The sequence below is a fragment of the Pagrus major genome, chromosome 5 (genome assembly GCF_040436345.1).
Source record: "Pagrus major chromosome 5, Pma_NU_1.0".
Lineage (NCBI taxonomy): Eukaryota > Metazoa > Chordata > Actinopteri > Spariformes > Sparidae > Pagrus > Pagrus major.
In genome coordinates this window covers 5625287-5646540 of record NC_133219.1, presented here as the reverse complement: position 1 = coordinate 5646540, position 21254 = coordinate 5625287, and the positions used below count along the sequence as shown (strand labels likewise).

At 40.5% G+C, this 21254-nt stretch overlaps 1 protein-coding gene across 1 annotated transcript; it reads right to left on the bottom strand.

Annotated features, from left to right (window-relative positions):
• Nucleotides 1-919: 919 nt before the first annotated feature.
• lgi3 (leucine-rich repeat LGI family, member 3) lies at nt 920-13335 on the bottom strand. Its single transcript, XM_073466694.1, has 9 exons — nt 13133-13335; nt 10707-10778; nt 10045-10116; nt 7275-7346; nt 7042-7113; nt 4858-5027; nt 4306-4470; nt 4125-4215; nt 920-1950 (listed from the first exon to the last, which is right to left on the bottom strand). The coding sequence occupies exons 1-9, from the start codon at nt 13333-13335 to the stop codon at nt 1221-1223; spliced, it is 1647 nt and encodes a 548-aa protein (XP_073322795.1). The 3' UTR covers nt 920-1220.
• Between the last annotated feature and the right edge of the window lie 7919 nt (nt 13336-21254).

Genomic DNA, 21254 nt, shown 5'->3' with positions numbered 1-21254 from the left:
AGTCCATCTTTAATTGTGCTATGTGTTTGTTGTTCAAGTAACAGCTGAATTTCAACAAAGTCCATGAAAATACGACAAACAGAACAACTAAAGATTATGATTTCCCCCTGCCAAAATTACCCTAACTTTGGAGCACTATTTAGCTCACTTTCCAACAAGCATGTCATGGTTACCAATGGATGCCATAGAGATATTTATTTTCCCAGGATGGTGCCTACTCTGCCTCTGGCTTGCCCTGAAATCCTTACTGATAAGACAGGACACAAGACTTTTGGGGGCCATAAGCTTTAATTATACCCCCTTCCCACCCAGCCTTCCATGTGCAAATATACACAGCAACAAGTAAATACAGTTTGTGACTGTACATTCAAAACAAACGTGAGGATTACAACTCTTTTTTCTTTTATAACTTAATGTATATACTCTGATCTTGTTATAGCTCGCTCAACTCCCCAAATAATGTATAACTCCCCCCATAATGCCCCAGTTTGCTCAGGCAATGCCAAATATTTTCTCATTTCACATGTTTTGAGGTTGGATAACAAAATCAAGGAATATATTTTTGAATTATAAAGAAAATAGGTTCACATTTTTTGTTAATGTTGGGGGCCCCTCGACTAGTTCTGCTCATGCCTTCGACCGGCTTTGATCCCGTGTTATTTTTGCTGAGTGAACATTAAATCCGAAACAGATTCAAGGGTATCTCATATAAAGATAAAAATAAACACGGATTTAACATATTGCAATGGTTAGTGTTGCTTGGTTTACATAGTTACATAATTTGTCCTGTGTCATGCAAAATTCTCCACAGATAAAGTACACCCTGTAACTTACGAAATCGTCATAGTTTTACAGTCAGTCACACTCCGATCTAGTGAATAATTTAGATGCACATGCACATCATCTTCACGCTAGTAAAGTACAGTATACTACATGATACTGTCAAAAAATAATTGGCTTACATATATGGTTGGCAGAACAGAAGCAGTGATGCAGCACAGACATGACACTAATGTTGGCATGTTACTGGGAGTTATCCCATCGTTTCATTCTAGTGCATAAAAATAGATTAATCATTTAATTAGTTGCCTTCAAACATCAGGTGAAACAGCAGACCTTTAGTTACATGGCTTAAACATTTCGCAGTCTTTCATTTATTTGGCACATGTTGATAAGAGCTCAGAAACGGCTTCTTTCCTTCCGCTCTGACTGTAACATGTCTACTTGGCACTGAGATCCACCACCAGGTGCTGGTAGGCCAGCGTGTTGCCTTTGAAGCTGGCAGCCAGTAGAATGTCCTTATTGTCGACAGATACTAAGCTGAACGCCCGCGGAGCTCTCATGTTGAGCTCCTGGAAGGGCTGAAAGCGCTGAGTGAGGTCATCCCACAGGTATACTCTGGAGAAGGAGAAATCACTTCCAAGCATGAGGTACTGGCGCAGGCCCACTGTGAAAGGATACACTGCCATCGAGCCACGAGAGGGAAGAGTCTGGATCTCTACGAAGCGCTGCCCTTCCCAGCGAAGGATCTTGGAGTCACCGATGAAGCGGGTGAGGCAGAGGTAGAGAACCTTCCTCACCCAAAAGTGCTTCACCATCTGCACATCTGCCAGCTCTGTGATCTGGGAGAAGAAAGCAAACTGTTTCTGGCTTCGATTCCACTGGTAAACCACCGGCGGCTGAGAGGCGCTGGAGAGGATGAGGTGAGGCTTTCCCCCGACATCAAGGAACTCAACATGGGTGTCCCGGTGCCAGGGATGGAGGGACTGGTGGGAGTAGAAACCGTTACTGTTCCAGCGATAAATGCTGGTGGAGCCTGCCTTGGAGCTGTCTGCAACTATAAAGTACCACTCTCCATCCAGCTGGAAGGTGTCCACGAAGTTGGGCTTCCTCACACGAGTGGTGTCGATATCTTGGATCTTTACAAAGCGCTGTGGGTCCTCTTCCCACCTGTGACAACAAAGAGTTTCTCATAATCACCAAAGCACTTTCAGTATAGATCCTTTGAACCCATTCATAACCTGTGGTAACCGTTCCTAAACGTGAGTTCTGTTTCGTGTTTCCACCCAGGACAGTTCAGTGTAGTCGGAGTTGTTAACAATGGCTTTGGGGGTAACTATGACCAACACTTTAGATTTACTGCCCAAACTGCTAAGCTTTTTTTCCTCTCCTCTGCTCGCATTCACCATCTGTTTGCTCTCATGCTCAACCACACACTCAGTACACACAGCACACATTTGGTTGCTTTTTTACCCGAGAGAAACAAGCTTTGTTTGAGTACAGGCTGCAGGCAGCAGGACAAAAGACTGCTAAAAAACAGGAGTTTTGGAGTGTGGTCTGCAGTGGTTTGGCACCACCTTTAGATTAGTGTGCTAGGCACCTCAACAAAAGGCTATTAGAAAAAACAGGATGGCACAGAGCAGTTCTTGGTACCATCCATAACTTTTGATAATGGAAAGGCAAAGATAACCATTCTAATGTGTAACAAACTGAACTGAACCAGACTGCTTGGTGGAAACAAGGCTATAGTATTCCTAAAGCTTTTCAGAATCAAAGGAATAATGCAGCATTTTGGAAATACTCTTTGTCTCCATAATTAATTATAAGATTAATACCATTCTCACATTTGTGAATGCTTAGCTTAGTTTAGCTTAGCACAAACATTGTAAACAGGGGGAAACAGCTAGCTTGCTTTATCTACTGCTCCAAAACATGTAAGGAACAATTTAAACACATATCAGATCTTGATGAACAAATTATTCAAGTTGAAAATCTTTACTGATGTACATTGTTGTTACGTCATTTTGTTCTCAACAAATTATACAGTCAGTGGAAACCAAAATCATCAACCCACTGAGGGCTGGAGTCAAAATCACACTGAAAATCTCAGTCGTCCTGCTGGATCCACACTCTTCACATATATTTGATGATTTACTTGTATCATATTTTCTGTCACTGAAATTTGTAAACTGTGATTTTGTTGTTCTGCATGCAACATCTATTACATGTCTGTCCGTCCTGTGAGAGGGATTTTGATTTTGGGCTATATAAATCAAATTGACTTGAAATTGATTTGATGTTCCATCCTGGAGGAGCTTGACTACCTGTGCAACCTGACTGGGCTGCAGGTACCGCCTCATGCTACCAGCAGTGACAAGGACAGAAGAATCAGTCTGGAAGGATGAGGAGAGAGCAATTGTCTGTGGACACCACATGCAAAAACATCCCCTTTCTGCACCTGTTGTCGCTTTCATTTGCACCAAAGCAGGTGAAATTGATTCACAATCTGTTTTGTCTGTTTCGTCTGTCTTTTTGGCTCCAGTAACACGTTGTCTGTATAGATTTTACAGCAGTGTTGATTTTTTCATCTCACTCTCCACAAGAGGGTGAATAATTTCCCGAAATGTCAAGCTATTCCTTTGAGGTAATGTTTCTTGATAAGCTGGAGAAATTAAACAGTGGTGGAGGAAATATTCAGATCCTATTCTAGAGTAAATTACTACAGATGCGCGTTTGTTTCACAAATTCATCTGGAAAGGAGAGTCTTGAAACTGTTTAGAAAAGGGCAGGTATTTTGAAATTGATTGGACGAATCATCTGTCTATTACCGTCTATCACAGACTAACTTCAACAGTGAAAGAGCACTACCACCAGTGGAACCACTCGGTACATCAAACTAGGGATGCACAAGATGGATGTTTTTCAGCCAATATCGATAAACAATAATTTGCTGCTTCTCATGGCCGATACCAATAATATGAATGATAATTTCACGTACTTTCCTTTTTTGTATTAAAAAAGTTTCATAGCCAGTAGTTTATAAACACCTGAGGGTAAAAACAAGGATAAGATGTTGTAAGGAAATGGATGATTTAAAAGTAGTAGACTTGTTCTCTTCTTTTTGAACCCTTGCAGAACATGAAATTACAAACATGCATTACAATCAAATAAATTACAATAACTAGTAACTAAAAATGTCAGATAATTATAGTGGAGTAAAACGTACAGTATCACCCTCTGAAATGTAGTGTAGCAAAAGTAAAAAGTGGCATGAGATCCAAATACTCAAGTAAAGTACATGTACTAGAATTCAAGCTGTTTGGATTTTAAATCACAAGCCTTACTTGTAGATATGAGATCCACCAAAAAGCTGAGCCACCACCATGTACAGACTGTTGGTTATGACCACTGGTTTGCAGTACACAGCAGAGCGAGCTGCAGGAGATCCACAGAAAAGACATTAGGATACATTTTTTAAACACAGAAATATATGACATATTTATTCTTTCACAGTCGGAAACTTACAGGTAATGTTATGAAACTTCCTGAAGACCATCTCCACATGATCCCACACATACAAGGTGCAGAACCCTGAATCAGGCTGAGCGAAGGTGACAAACTGATCGCCGTTGAACTCGTAGGATTCCACTGACACAGAGTGGAAAGGGAAGGTCTCATAAACAGCAAAATCTGTGAGAGGATAACACAGAATTATTAAAAAAGAGGGTCTGCCATGACACCACCTTTGGCAAACTACATGAGAGAAAACAACATTTTATTCACAGTAAACATAACATTTTACAATGTTGTGAGTTGTGGAATTTGGAAAAACTTTATAAACATTGTGAAACGCTATCTCTAAAAAAAATCAGAATTATGTGGGCCATCTTGTAAATTCTGGAAATGTTCTACATAAGTTCTTTCTTCCTTTGTGTAAAACAACATTGTGTCCGTTTGTCCCGCTGATGTAGGCTACATGTTTATTTGCATATAGAGCAGGGACGTGAGATCCAGTTACAACTGGTCACTTGAGATGCACGTCTAGATGCATTGTAATGAAAAGGGCCAAAGTGAAACCTGCGCTAATGCAGTTGAAGTCTCGTGGTGCAAGGTCGTGGATTCTGCGTCCTTGAAACTCAAAGGGGCTGGCACAGTAGATAGCAGGAACAGAAGTGTTGGTCTTCTCCATCCAGTCGACCAGCCACTTGATCTTACAGTCACAGCGGAAAGAGTTCCCCCGCAGGTCTCTGTAAAACAGACAATATGTAGCTTTATCTCTTCAATGCTCAAACATAAATCTTCCAATCCAAACAGGAAGGAAAAGACAAGACAATAAGAAAAGCAGCGGTCATCAGATACAAACCACACACAGACGAGCAACATAGTTTTGCAGGCGAGTGTGGTAGCCCTCTAAACCCTCAGGGAGCCTCAGCAAATCAGAGTTTTGTAGTGACAGACTGTAGAGTCGAAGCTCTCCGGATGTTAAGACGCTGGCTGTGCTCCAGTACCCATTCCACTAAACGATTTAGTATGCCAGAAAAAGATTTAGTGTGCCCAGAACATAATCTGAGGGTTGACTGATGACTTCATGGTCTAAGGTAGAAGAGGATGGTGTTCTACAGCTCTTGTTCAATGCATGCGCAGTTCAACTCTCTGAGTCATTATGCAGAAAGTATTGGCACTGGTATGTCTGTTTAGGGCCCTTGATAATTACAAGTCAGCACTGTCTGAGACAACGCTCCAGCACAAAGATCCACAGTAGTGATGACTGCCATCTTCTCCAACTCTGGTCTGTTCACATGATTTGGCACCCTTGAGACTGCTACCTCTCCCAAAAGATGAAGGAGGAGGTCAGTGGTCATCATTTTGACAGTGACATTATCGCTGCTGTGGACTAGTTTCAGGAGGTCCAAGACATACGAGGACTCTGGAAAAAAAATAAATCTAGTGGGTTTTCTGAAACCTCCTTCTAACTTAGACCCATGAACTTAAAGGAGACATATTATGCACATTTTCAGGTTCATAATTTTATTTTCTGTTACTACTTGAATAGATTTACATGCTTTAATGCTCAAAAAACATCATTTTTTTCATACTGTCCAATGCAACAGCACTATCCCCTTTGTCTAAAACGCTGAGTTTTATCTCCTGTCTCTCTAAGACCCCCTTCTAAATACCCGGTCTGCTCTGATTGGTCAGCTCACACACGCATGAGCCAGCACTGCTAACAACAGCCCAGCTGTGCTAAATCAATTCTTAGGTGCCAAACTAGGAGCAAGGAATAAATTATGCCAATGTTTTTGGCATGTTGACATAGTTTGATGTCACAAAGTCACTGAGTTAAAGGCGAGATGACTGATGAGATGTTTCAGGAGCAGTGTTTTCTGTGGGAGAGAGAAGCTTCTGTTGGAGAACTTTTTAACTTTCAAGACCTTTTATACATACAAGAATCTGTAAAAACACTGAAGGTAAGGAAAAAACTGAAAAAGGTCTTCTTTAATAATCACCCCTCAGATGTTTGAATTCAGTATGCTAAAAATACCAGAATGTCCTACTACATCTGGTCATATGCCAACATGCTTTTCTCACTATTCTGACCAATAATTGTCTGTGCTGGGGAAGATATGTCACATGACTGAGTAGCTGAGAGAGACAGGTGACGACTTTTTCTTTCAGCTTGACATTTCTTACTACAGACATCTATGTATGAGCAAGATGGTCAAAGTTTAAGGTGCATTATAATGACAAAGTAGTACGCCCCAGTTGTATGCTTACTGTGCGTTCATTTGCTATAGGAGTTATCGGAAACGTTTTTCCGACTGGGAAAATTCCTGTTAATGCCCTCTCAGGTCAACTCTGAAAGTTAGAGAAAAATTTGGTACCCAAGTTGGCAAGTTGACATCATCTCACACTGAAACATAGCAGACGAAAGTTAACACTGGGCTGATGGTAAGAAACTTATTCCAAAGTCATGTATCATATAGTCATTGTATCCTTTGTGCTTCCTTGTCACTCAAATACTGGAAACATCTGAAATGCTAAACAACGTCTCTATGTTGCTCCGACATGATTCACATGAACACACCGAAATTTAGAAGAACGACTTCCCAACCCAGGAAAAGGTACCATCTGAGGAGCAGCAATACTGCATGCAATAGCACGTACTTTGTAAGGGCAGCTGAAGTACGTACCAAAGTAAAAAGAAAAAGTATGCAATTTGAAACACAGCTACTGTTTTGATTTCAGTGAAGGCACACTTACAAATCGGTGAGGATGTCCAGATGTTTGAACAGATCCCTCGGCAGCTGCTGCAGGTTGTTGTTGGAGAGAGATCTGAAAAGGTTTAGACAAGGAAATGTATCATTATGTCTGGTTTACGTAGTCAGTACAAAACTGTTTGTGTGCTCTTTCCAAGTCTTTTTCAAATGTATGTACTTTAGCTTCAGTCTATTCTGCAAAGTGACAAATGTTTTTTGGCTCAACAAAATACTTACAGATGAGTAAGGGATTTGAGTCCTCTGAAGGTATACTTGGAGAGAGCCTGGATGTCATTATTCTCAATGAACCTGAGAAGAGAGCGAACGTGTCATGTTTAAAAAATTGAGACAGTATTATATAATGTCGTCCTTGCTTGGGGAGGAGGTTGTGTTGCTGTCAGGGCAGGCAGGGTGACTTCAGTAACAACACAGCGTATATCTGGTGGATTTACAATCAAAACTCATACTTGAGTAAAAGTAAAGGATAGTAAACATATTGTGTTAAAATCTTACTTTAGTCCCCCATATGAATATTACAACTTCAGTAAAAGTCTTAAAGGGTAACTCCACCAATTCAGATTATATGCAGCTTCATTGGGAGCCACAGTAAGCACATATGTTGCAGTATGACCTGTTAACACACTTTGGTGTGTAAAATTGATGGAGTTACCCTTTAAAGTATCAGATATTCAGTGTATTCAAGTATAAAAAAATACAAGTAAATTATAGATATATTTTCACATTGTATGGGTTGACAGATTATGTGGATGGCAGATTATCAAATCTGACATTCAGAATCCTTTTTTTTTATCCAGCCAAAAATATTCTACTTTGGCTCTGATGCAGCATGTAATCTGCAGAGTAACTAGTAACTAAAGTTATACAATAAATGTAGTGGAGTAAAAAGTTAAATATTTGCGTCAAAAAAGTATTTGAGAAATTGTACTTGGTTACATTCCATCACTGCTAACAGCCAATGTTGGAAAAAGAAGTGTTGGATGTTGGATTATTGGCCTGGCCGATTATTGTTTCCAATAATCAGCATTTTTCTGCTTATCAGAATCATTGTGGGTTTTTTTTTTTGTCTGCTTGATGAAAACATGAAATCTGCAAAGCAACTAGTAACTAAAGTTACCAAATAAATGTAGTAGAGTAGAAAAGACAATATTTGCCTCCAAATGTTGTGGAGAGGAAGTGTGAAGTAGCAGAAAATAGAAATAATCCATTGCAAATCTGAAATTATACTTAAATACAGTATGACAACAAATGAAGACATAACAATACAGATACATATTCTATTAGTCTTATTTTGTATTTCATAGATCCTGTTGACTGATACAATCAGTGTATTAACAAAGAAAATCAATGACTCTGAACAGTTAAAGCTCCTTTCAAGTCTTTGACTCATGTGATAAAAATAATACAGTGAGTGCAGTGTGTATTACAGATGTCTGCATGTCAGCATCATCTGATCCTGTTTTTGTTTTTGTCTATTGATAGTCTGGAACGTACAGTGTGTGCAGACTCTCCAAGGCGGCTGCGAATTAAAATATGACTTTATTAGCATGCACAGCGGGTAGTGGTGGCGGTCATGGCAGCGATGCAGCGAGGCCTGATGGCTGGGCTGCAGCCAGAGCCACACAGCGAGCAGCCTGAGGCACGGCCATCACACACACTCGACGCCATCAGCTAACTACTTTCTAGAGCCCATCAATTCACACAACGGCATACTCAGCTTTATCACACTACAGAGGCAGCATGCAGGAGGTGGTAGGGGGATTTATTTTCAGTTTTACTTTTGGCATTCTTTGCTATACTGCAGAGTCCTGGCCTGAAATCTTACATTGCAGTCTTCCGTTGATTCAATTTACTTCACAAAGAAATCGAACCACCGAGACTTACGACGAGTGGTGGAAGAAGTATTCAGATCCTTTACTTTAGGTAAAAGTACTAATACCACATTGTGAAAGTACAGCACTATAAAATACAATGAAAATACTCTAAAAGTCCAGCTGGGTGACAGTGCATTTTCCAGCTAATCCAAGAAGGTTTTTAAGGAGTTATTTTTGCTTAAAGGAACAGTTCACACTAAAATGAAAATTCAGTCATTATCTCCTCCCTCCATGCTGATGGAAAGTCGGGTGAAGTTTTGTAGTCCACAAAACATTTCTGAAGCTTCACAGCAAAACAGTGTTGCAGCATTCTCCTAAATAACTGAAGTAGCTGGAGACAAAATAGGAGACTTTTCTCAACACATAATAAAGGAACACTTCATTGTTCAGTTTATCACAACTTTCAAAATCAACACAGCTAATACAAGGGGTTTTTTTTTTACAGGAGAGGAAAGGTGTGAACAATTGTAGTCTAAAAATTAACTAGAAACTAGAGCTGACAGATGTAGTGCAACATTTGTCTCTGAGATGTAGTGGAGTAGAAATATAAAGTTGGATACAAATGGAAGGAAATAATCGATAATAAAAGTACCTCAAGTTTCTACTTAAGTACAATACTTGAGTAAATATACTTCCCACGACTGGCAGAAAACAAAGGAGTGCAAAACTGCTGAAAACTCTGCTGTAAAGCCAGCTTTTGCAAAACAGTTACAGCATAATGGTAAATGCTAAAATATAATGCAATCTAGCAGAAGTAAAGTCAGATAACTGACTGACTAATGTCAGTGAAACAGCAGTATTTTATTCTCTATTTAAAGTTTGCTAACATTAGCCACCATTTGCTATTGGACTACTGTCCAAGTGAGGCTGTAGCAGCTAAACCTCTGAGTGTTTACTGCTGATGAATTTAACTTTACATTTGTTATTTAAAGAAAAGGGAAAAAAGGATAACAATTTCTTCTTTTGAATCTTACATGGTCTTGAAGTTTTTGTCAGAACATTAACAGCAGTGTAGGTCAATTTTATCAATGTGTAAATCAACACGCAGAGAGTTAACAGAGCGGTCAGAATCATGAATAGAGCAGCTGTAGCTCACATTTAAGCTAGACACTTACAGGTACTGCAGGTGAGACAGACCAGCAAAGGCATCATCAGCAATCGTGGTGAATGTGTTGGAGTTCAAGAGCCTGCGAAAGGAAACAATCATGATCAAATCATGTAGATAATGTAGTTCATGTCTAACTGAAGCTATAGGGCATCATCAAAACAACTGACTGACATTTTCATACCTGTAATACCTGTAATAACCATGTCCATTTGTCTAAATACATTTCAAAAATACTAACAGTCTCATTCACAGTATGTAAAGCTAATCTGACATAAATACATGAATATATTTGGAATTCACACAAACACACACAGACCCACACACAAACACGGACATGAATACACACTCATGATTGCATCTGAGCGGATAAATGGCTCTTTGTTCAGCAGGGCAGAACTGAAGGGACTCAGTGATTGGCAATGACACTGATACAGAGCCACTTTACTCTTATTACTGCTATGTCACCACTGTTTTCAATAACCATTCATTTCTAGGAGCTCAAGTCCTTCCATTGTTACCACAAAACAAAAGATGTCTGCGTGCGCTGCGACATCGGCTGAGCGAAAACATACATGTGGCACAAAGAGTTGTGTTTCTATATAGTTTGTGAGAGAGAATTAAGATGTTTTAAACTAATGAACGTTGTCTGTTGCAGGTCAGGACACTCACAGGAACTGAAGCAGGTGAAGGTGTGAGAAGGCTCCCTCTGGGATTGTAGAGAAGGCTGCGTTCACCATTGTCCTGTTTAGAGAAACAGCATCAGTTATAATGATGAGAAAGTGACGATGACAGTGGCAGAGTCAGACCTGAGAATACTGACTAGTGCCCGACCAATATATCAGTTGATTGATATTATCGGCTGACATTGGCCTATCACAGTTACACCGCTATCGTTGTATATGTTGTCCTATATGCATGTAAACTATATATGAATATGCAATATAAACTTTTTATTCTAAGGATGATAATGCAGTAAAGACATTTAGATTAATTTACAAAATTATATTCACATTGCAGTTTACTGTTTCAATGCACTGACATCGTTTTGGACGATAACGTTTATTGTTAATCACATTTGAGGAATCATTGGCAAAAATGTCTAAATACCAGCCGATATAATACTAACAATACAATCATAATAAACTTTATTTATATAACAGTTTTCTTAACAAAGTTAGGAAGTGTTTGACAAAAGAAAAGAAAAACCAGACACAGTCGATAACATGAGAATAAAGGACATGAACATGCATCAAGCAATTCCAAAGGCGTGCACAAAAATAAACATTTTAAGCAGAGATTTCAAATATATCAATATCAGAAGTTTTTACTCCCTTGGTATTGGCATCGGCCCCAAAAATCAAGTATCAGTTGGGTTTTAACTGTGACAGCTTTTGTTTCATGTCTTATTCAAAATGTGTTCAACATTGACTGTGTGGCTTGTGTTTCTTCTGAAGCCCCTCTACAGATTCAGAATCAGGTTTATTGCCAAGGAGGATTTCACATACAAGGAATTTGTTAAAAGCACATGTAGAAGTTCACAGCATTTGATGAACAGTTCACGGAAAAATGAATCTTCAGTCATTATCTCCTCCCTCCATGCGGATGGAAAGTCAGGTGAAGTTTTGTAGTCCACAAAACATTTCTGGAGCTTCACAGTAAAACAGCGTTGCAGCATTCTCCTAAACAACTGAAGTAGCTGGGGACTTGTTTAAAACATAAAAAACATAACATGGCTCTATACAGCAGGGTAAGTCTCCAGAAGCCCTGAGACCCAAAATAATTGGAAAAGACTTTATTTCCACCTTTTTAAAACCAGAAACTCCACGGTAGCTGCTAAGCTGTGTGCGAAGTGGGTGCACAAGCTTGATTGTGTGTCAAGGGTGTAAATAACATTGTCTCAAATCAGTTTGGGATTTTTGGACTTCTACTTTAGAGGTATTCATCTTCTGTGTCATTTGTGAGGATACAAAACCTGTTAGAATGTTAGAAAACGACCACACACACACAAAAAAATCAAATGGCTCGTAATCAAAGTCTTTGGAAGCCCTGAGATAGCAAAATGATTTGAAAATATGTTGATTACACTCTGGAGTCAAGCTTGTGTACCCACTTCAGACGGGGTGCACGCTACCGCTATTAGCTTAGCAGCTACCGTGAAGATTTTGGCTTTAAAAAAGGTGAAAATAACGTCGTTTCAAATCAATTTGTGTGAATCTGGAGGCTTCCGGATTCCAGAGCCATTTAATGTTTAGGAGAATGCTGCAATGCTGTTCAGCTGTGAAGCTCCAGAAATGAACTACAAACCTTCACCTGACTTTATCTTCAGCATGAGGGTGAGAAGATCATTTTCATTTTGGGGGGAACTGTTCCTTCACAGCAACATGCAAGGTAGATTCCAAGAGAAATATGTTAATGTAACACATTCAGAAAAGGACATGTCTCTCTTCTCTTGGTCCTCCTTGCAGTTGAAATATCAAGGAGGGCCGAATCCTTTCAAAAACTGGGACACACAAGTTCCTTCTCCACTTCTTTACTTCTTTTCTGTTGTAAAACGAGGGCACCTGCACCAGCCTGGCTTCTGCATGGAATTCCCCTGACTGTTTGAAGTCAATATTCAATCACAGGCGATGGGGATAAATCAGATGAGAGGGAGCACGAAGTAACCTTCTCAGCAAAACATAACGTTCCCCTAACAAGTGTGGAGCTTTCCATTTCATTATGTGCGCTCCATTTATTGAGTGCACCCTCTTCAAGATTAAATCTCTCAGAGGAGAAGCAGGACTCCTGCAGTTAGATGGGGAATCTATTGTTAGTGTTTCTCCCTGGAGCTCAAGAGGACTGCTGTGCTCCCTCAATATGCTCAAGTTCAGCAGATGGTACAGTAAAGCAAGAGATTATTATCATGACTGTGTAATTCTGTCTTCTGTACAATAATTCTGACTGTATCAAGTAAACATCCCTTAAAATCACTTTTAGGTAATTAAAAGACAAGCAGGGATTCATGCATCATTACATAATGCAGGGTGACATCAGTGATGTAGCCATCTGTACCAGCCCCAGACTTCATGCAGGTTACGAAAAGATGTTGAACTCACAGAGAGATGATTCCAGGGGGGAAGCTCTTGGGGATAGCCTTGGTGTCCACACAGAAGGCACTGTCTTTGGTGCAGGAGCAGGTCGCAGGACAGCGGGGGATCTTGGGGGCTCTCCTGGCATTTGTTTCCCTCGGCAGGATGAGACACAGACACAGAAGCGACAGGCATATCAGCCTCGTCCATCTCTGTCCGAACTCGGGCATCCTTGAACAGGCGGAAAGAGAAGCCACTTCTTGAAGTTTCTCCTCAGTGGCTTGTTGAGAGGTGGTGGTCAGGCTGCCTACAACCCCAGCAGTTCTGATAATGCTGAGTGCAGCGTTGAGAGAGCCAGCATGAGGCAGAGGGGATGGGTGTGAGAGAAAGGAAGGGAAGGAGGAGGGGGAGTAAGGGGAGTCCTGTGTGTCCTCGGTGGGTGTTGGTGCTCTGCAGCTTCCCTGGATCTGTGCTATCTTTCTCCCTGAGCCACTGCCAGAGTGCACACTGCAGGAATGACGAACAAGGCTGCTTTCTTCTCCGCACCAGGACCTGTAGGCGGTGCTGCTGACAATTAATTATTTACTGTTGCACACACAGAAAACCTTAAAACAGCGGCTGGGAGGGGTGAGGAGGTGCTGATGGAAGATTATACAACCATGTTCTGTGGAGCTCTTATCAGGTGTGAAGCTGCTGCAGTCATGAGAGTAGACGAGGACGCATGAAGGATGTAGGGAGAGATGTATGTGCATGCATTCCTGTGTCAGTTGCTGTGTGTGTGTGGGAGGGTGTTCGTACTGGCAGTATAAACACAGCAACCAGATATGACACTTTAAGTTACATGACAGTGCATACACACAGCCAAGAAGAAGAGAAACACCACCAACTGGTAATGAACCAAATGCTGAATAAATATGAGCACAGAAAGATATCTGTATCCTGGGAGTTTAAAGATATGATATGTAACATTTCCACATTAAAATGTCAACAATTACAATTATCTTCGTTTTACATTTTGTTGACTTTTGTTCTTACATTATCTAAAATGTTTCCAACAATTTTCAAACCAGAGAAATACGTCATTTTATTCAAGGTAAGTTCATTTGGTCGCCTGTTGCTATAACTTGAGAAAGGAAGTTGGTGAACATGCTAAAGATAATGAGTACAACTAAAACATTAACTCTTCATGAACATTTCTGCATGACTCACATCAGGTAGATTTTCATCAGCAAGGGTGTTTTTTTAATAGTGTGTTCACCACCAGGGTGTGTGTGTCTGTATGTTTGGATTCATATCAACTCTCACTGAACTCAGAGACTCTGGTGCTCTCTCTTCTGTTCCCCCTCCCCTCTCTGTAACATTACATTCATGAAGTAAAGTACATTTCCCCTCCAGCTCCAGGCAGCGGTCAACATTACAAAAAATTGTAATGTTATACATATATTGCACGTTGTAATATCAGTAACTACTGCAACCTTGCACAATCTAGGTCAAACTTTTTGCACTACTGGATAAATGTTGACAGTCTTCAAAATTTAAAATCAGTCACACTCTATTTATATTTTTATAGTTATATTATGTCTTTTCAGTACTTTGTTGTTTTGCACCTACAGACCACAGGAAATTCCTTGTATGTGTAAACTTAGTTGGCAAAAAAAAGCAATTCTGATTCTGATTCTGAACACCCGACAATGGAGGTCACCTATGCGGACCACTGCTGCAGTCAGGTTGATAAACAGGAGTGAAGGTAAATCCACTTTTTAATCCGAAAAGATATAAAGTAATCTCTGAGCTCTCCTCCCGTCAATAAACAGCTCTGGAGCAGAGCAGAATCCGATGTGACTCCGGGTGTTTATTCCTCCAGAAGGTCTGGCTCTGCACCCGACTCTCTCCTCCAGAGATGGACAGAGATGTTTTTATTGAGAGACGCCTAGTGAGAAAAATTACATATTGTGCATTTAACAATAAAGACAACAACTCCCATGATCCCACTTTGCTTAAGTCGTTTTTTTGTTGTTTTGATTGATGATAAACATTACCTCCCAGATGACACACAAGGTGAACACCACCTTTAAATGGAACTTCAGTCATTTAGTAGTGCACCTCCTTTAGGTTGGAGAGACAGGTTTAAAAGGAATAGTCAAAGTCAAAGCAGGAGAAGCTCACATTTCTTGACTTTTAGTTTCTCATGTGTTAAGTTCCTCCAATTCCCACAATGCTTTTCCAAGCGTCTAGTCCCTCCCTGCCTGGTAAACACCCACATCTTTCAAACTCCTGCCTTCAGTATGTACCATGTGCTTTCTATTAAAAATTAGAAGTCTCAAGTCCAATCAGAGATAACCTTAATTACATCATCAGGGTAATTTAGTCAGACTTTAAAATTCTCTGTTAGAACCACAGAAGACGTTATACAACCATTTAAACAGGCTGACTTCTCATCAGTTTTAGATAACTTGGTCTTCTGGAAATTAATTTCAACAAACTGTGCTTTCTTGCTTTATTTACTTTAACTTACAAACAACAGATAAGAAGAGATACAGTACATATGTACAACATGATGTTTAAAAACAATTCTGCCAATGACTCAGATTTGTGCCACCAGAGGGCACTGCTGACCAGAAAATGAGGTCCATCCATTGCAGGCGGCTGGGCAGTGTCTGAATGGCTGCTGGCAGGGCTGCAGACTCAGTGCCAGGCATTACCAGCCTTCCTTAACAACAACTCTGTTGTCACAAGCAAAGAGACCCTGAAACATGCCGCCTGTCCAGGTCACAGCACACTGTTCCCAAAGCAGAGACACAGCACAAGGTTTTATAACATCTGATCATATAACTTTCCTTTCATAGTCTTTCTTTCTTTCTTTCTTTCTTTCTTTCTTTCTTTCTTTCTTTTTCTCTGAGGTATGCTTACTGCAAGCAATGAAATTAAATAAAAACATTAACTTGACAGATGAAAGAGGAAAAGCTTCTTTTGAAATGTGTTAGATTATTTCCTAGCCTTGGGACAGTTTGATGTTGATCATTGAAAATGTTACACAGATTGGGTCTTTTCCAAGAACAATTTGTGTGACCCTCAAATCTGTGAAGCCTCTCTGTTTGTAAGAGACATTTTTCAAATGATTTCTCATGCGAATCAGTTATAAATGAGTGGGGTCTGTTTGTGCCTTATCCAGTGAAGGAATGCCATTTCCTGAGCAGCAGCTATTTTTATGGTTTATTTTCTTTTGTGCTTTGCTGCAGTGTGTTTGCGTGTGTCTTAGCCTTTTTTTTTTTGTTCCAAATGTAATTGTGCATTTATGTAAGTTATGCTCAGTGAGGAGCAGTTAATGCCTGAGCTTACTCCTTGCTGAGCTCAACCCAATCCAAACCTCCGGTGGGAACCAGCATAATTATATGGCATAGAGAACGGAGCATGAAACAGCAGCTGGAAACCCTGACATGCCCTGTGTGAGGCCGAGGAATCTGAATGTTGCTCAGATTAATCTTCTCTCTATACATGTATACTAACTAAATCACAGGTTTCAGTCTAAAATACTGTTTTGGAAAAGTGCAGCGTGACATAAACCAGTTATCACAACAAAGAATGGATGATTTCATCTTCAGAAGCACTTGTTTTGTATTTTGAATGACTTTGGTAGCAACTTTTAAAGGAATAGTTACCTTATGTATTTGGGGAGATATGCTTCTTTACTTTCTAGTGGTGGTTAAAAGAGAAGATGGATACCAGTTGCATGCTGGTGCAAGCAGCTGTTTAACTTAGCTTAGCAAAAGAGTGGAGACAAAATATGAAGTGTGAATGTGTTAATTAAGGAGCTGTGGTGTTGGTCTTCATGTTTAGGAAACTGAAGTGACATCTAACTCTAACTAAAATTTGCTTTGATTCTTATTTGAACCGACAGTAAATTACTTTTTTAGCTACTTGGGTGCAGCAATAACAAGTTGCAAACCATTTGTGAACGCGACATTGACTTTCATTTTTAAACATATAACTAATGCAGTGCCTGTTCAAAACTTGCAAAACTTTACAATTTTAAATCTGGATGATCATATCAGTACTTTCTAAGCAGGACCACAACAACCAATGAGAGAGGCATCCTGGAGCAGCTGATGGTGCTGCCAAGTAACAGTAAACATTGTAGCCCTTTAGGCTAATTTTAGCTAGCATACTGTTGTTGACTGAAACTTTAGGTCTCATTGAAGAACAGAAAAGCCATGTTTACCACATCTCCCATCTCATCCAGACTTATTTAACCTCCTGATTTTGTTTTTTTCTCACTGCAACACCTTACTAGAGCAAGTTGTTGCACCATGCTAATCTCCATTTTGTTTACGTCTGCTTCCCCATGAGGTCACGGTTGAGCGATCACACGAGAGTGATCACGTGTGAGCCCAGCTTCAGCCTGCAGAGTCACGAAGCCAGAGCACTTCCTTGGGTGCTCAGCAACAAACCTGCCAAGTGTGAAGTAGATGTAGTTGAACATTTCGCAAGATTTGCAAATAGGGATGGTGTTGTGTTCTGACACGCATGGGGTTGAGGTGTGGTAGTTTTAGACTTTTTGACCCTACAGTGTGTCAAAGTTCCCGTGACTTAATGCTTGCTGTTTCTGTGTGTGTGGGTGAGTAAGTGGAGGGATTACACTGGTTTTGCACTTTTCACTTTCTCCTGTGATTTCCTTGCAAAAAAAGCATTAAAACAGTGCAATATCATTGCATTTTTTTTTATAGAAATGCTGCTGTAAAATCAAGCATTTTAGGCCACAACAATCTGAATAAAATAGCCAGCAAAATCTTGGATCGACTTTTTCACTGAAACAGCTGCCTGCTGTGGCCAAAACATCACTATGAGAGCAGTTAAGATGAATAAATACTATAATTTATAAAGTTTTTGGATGACAAATTCTAAATTATATTTAGTACATTGCCTATAAAAAGTATATACCCCCTTGGATTTTTCCCCTTTGTTTTAATAAATGGAATCATGGTCAATTAATTTGGCTTTTTTGACAAAACATTTAGAAAAAAAGGTTTTAATGTCAAAGTGAAAACAGATTTCTACAAAGTGATGTCAATTCATTAAACATGATGCTGCCACCACCATGCTTCACAGTGGGGATGGTGTGTTTGTGCTGATGTGTCTAGTCTGATGGTCAAAAAGCTCCATTTTGGTTTCATCCAGTTGACCTTGGAGTCTCCCACATGCCTTTGGGTGAACTCTAGTGGAGATCTAATGAGCTTTCGTCAACAGTGGCTCTCTCTTGTCCACTCTCCCATAAAGCTTTGACTGGTGAAGAACCCAGGCAACAGTTGTTGTATGCAGAGTCTCTCCCAGCTCAGCTGCTGAAGCCTTTAACTCCTTCAGAGTAGTCTTGGCGGCCTGGTGAATATTTATGCAATAACTTATTTTACATTATACATTTTTGATTAATTGGCATTACCATGTAGAAATTTGTTGACATTAAAAGAAAAAAAATATATTGTCAAAAAAGCCAAATTATATTGACTATGCTTCCATTTATAAAAGTGATAAAAAGGGGAAAACATCCAAGAGGGTGAATACTTTGTATAGGCACTGTATGTCAGTCAAGGGTCTTTTAATTGAAACGTCAGATTGTGAGCTGCAGCAGCAGTGAGGACAAACCTCTGTGAGTTTCTACCAGCAGTGCAACCTCAGCATGTCTAACCCTAACCCTCAGTCAGGTGCTGTATAATATGAACAGCTGTGTCTCTTGAGCTGGCTTGTTTCACATCAGCTCCTCAAATGATAAAAGAAAGTTCAGCCAAGCTAACACTCCCTGTGAAGGCTCAACATTAAAAGGAATACTTGGCCATCCTGAGTTTGGCAAAAAGAAATACTCATCAAACATCACAAAGTGCTCCTGTCTCCTCCAGACTCTCAGCTTCTTATTATACTGTATCCTCTCCTGTCTGGCACGTATGTATTCTAAAATTCTAAAATCCTCACCATCAGTCGGCCGTGCTTCACCTGGAACCATCTCTGTTTGGATAACTTTAACTCTACCTCTCTATGCTGACTTTGTTCAGTTCAGTTTCAAACCCCTGTCCCATTCTGATTACGGGCCAAGGAACCTGAAAAGACCTCTCTGTCCGTCTGTTTCACTTTGGTTTGGTTTTCAGGGTTTAGCCTCGTGGCTGTATGGGAAGCAAAAAACAAAATAGGAAGGAAAGACGAAATTTGTTTCACCTCAGTTCTTTTCGGGGAAAACCCCAGCTGCTACAGGCAATGTGCTCTATGCAGGAGTCACAAAGGGAATGAGACTTCAGTCAGACATGTTTGCACACGTTACAGTGTTTCTATACTGTAGATACTGGTCTGCTGGAGACATGAATGTAATGTGTCTGCACCTCCTCTGCACTTCTTTACACAAAGTGATTTACAGAGGTGGACAAGGACACAAATAAACCGGCGATTCTGAGGCTTTAAATCATTAACTTAATCTTCCTGTGTCCCCATAAGGCCACTCGCTGATAGATGCCAGTAATTCAGTTGGCCGAGTCTGAGGACAAGCTGACGTCAGATGTCCTCCTCAGTGAGTCAGGAGCAAATAACGTATTCACACGTGACCAAGAAATTCAATAGGGTAAGTGTTTGTCACAGCAGGACCTGCTGAGCACCAATCTGTCACGTTTGATGAGTCTGTCTTTAATAATAATCAAAATTCACGATTATTTCATATCAGACGATAAAGGTGGAGGCCTCGGACCAGACTAATAACAGCAATGAAAACCAGTGAAGTTTCAAAGGCAGGCTGCAGGATACCTTTAGGGTGTTACACCAAACGGTGCCAAGAAAACAGCCATCTCAGATTGCTCTTATTCCTCGCCTTGCTCTCTAAGTGCGCCTCAGTCACTGGAAGGTATGTCAGCCAATCTCATCCCGGCCTCAATTCAATTAAAGAGAGTACAGAGACATATGGCTCAGGGGGGAGTTATATGATTAGAGTCCCCTGCAGCTTTGATTCATACCATCTCTTATCTAGTCACTGAAACACACTGAGCAGAGGAGGGCTCCCTCAGGTGGGCTGCAGTATCCTCAAGGGGCTATTAAAGGAAATGTTCACCCAAAAAATGACAATTCAGTCATTATCTCCTCACCCCAATGCTGATGGAAACTCGCCCTCTGGCATCATATACTTATTCTTTACTTATATAGATCTGTGGCATTGAGTAATATCTGTTTCCTTTCATTCAGTTTTTGCCCCTGCCCCTTACAGTCTGTGCCCTGTTTGTCAGCCTCTTGATGGGGACTTACGTGCTGCAACCTCATCTTGGCAGATTTTACAGCCCAGTTCCTTGAAAACTTTACGTAAGAAATGGGTAGAAATTCTTCTCTCCAGGGCATCTGAAATTTGTTTAAATATTCTTTCTCCCCTACATTTCTCTGTCTGTCTCTCACTGAGGAGGATGAGGCGCAACAGAAAAGCAGACAACACACTATACAGTGCCAGAAACAGGTTGTGGTAAAGAAAAAGGGGGGAGAGTGTAGATTACCAGGAGAACGCTGCATCACTGTTTTGCCGTGAAGTTCCAGAGATGTTTCGTGGACCAAGAAACTTAACCCGATTTTCCATCAGCATGTGGATGAGAAGATAATGACTAAAATTTAATTGGTGGGTGAACTGTTCCTTTAAAGGCCTCCTGAACTGATCTCTCATAAGGTCATATTATCAATATCTTTGGCTGCAGTCACCAAACAAGCATAAACACACACACACACACAAAAAGATTTTCTGTTAATCTGACATCTTGAGACTCAGGGGATCAGGAATATCCTCTAAACCAAAGGCCACGCTGCTATTTTAGCTTTCAATTGGGAAATTGCAGAGCAGCAACTGTAGCTCAGCCCTCCCAAAATCCTTGAGTCGAGCTGCCATAAAAGACAGGTGATACGCCTCTTGGGACAGGGATGTGTCGAAAGGAATGTGTGCGCAGGTATCCTGCTGCCTGTGGGGACTGTGGAGAAAGGCCCAGCGCACCAGTTGATCCTGTTTGATAAAGGCCCTGACAGGCCCAGATTATATGTCTCAGCCTGGAGGAGGTGTCTGTGTCTCATTCCTGCACTAAAGAAAGTCGATCTGGTGGGAAAGAGGCGGGGCCATGCCTGTAGGCGTCAGTTTTTGTATGGGTGCCAA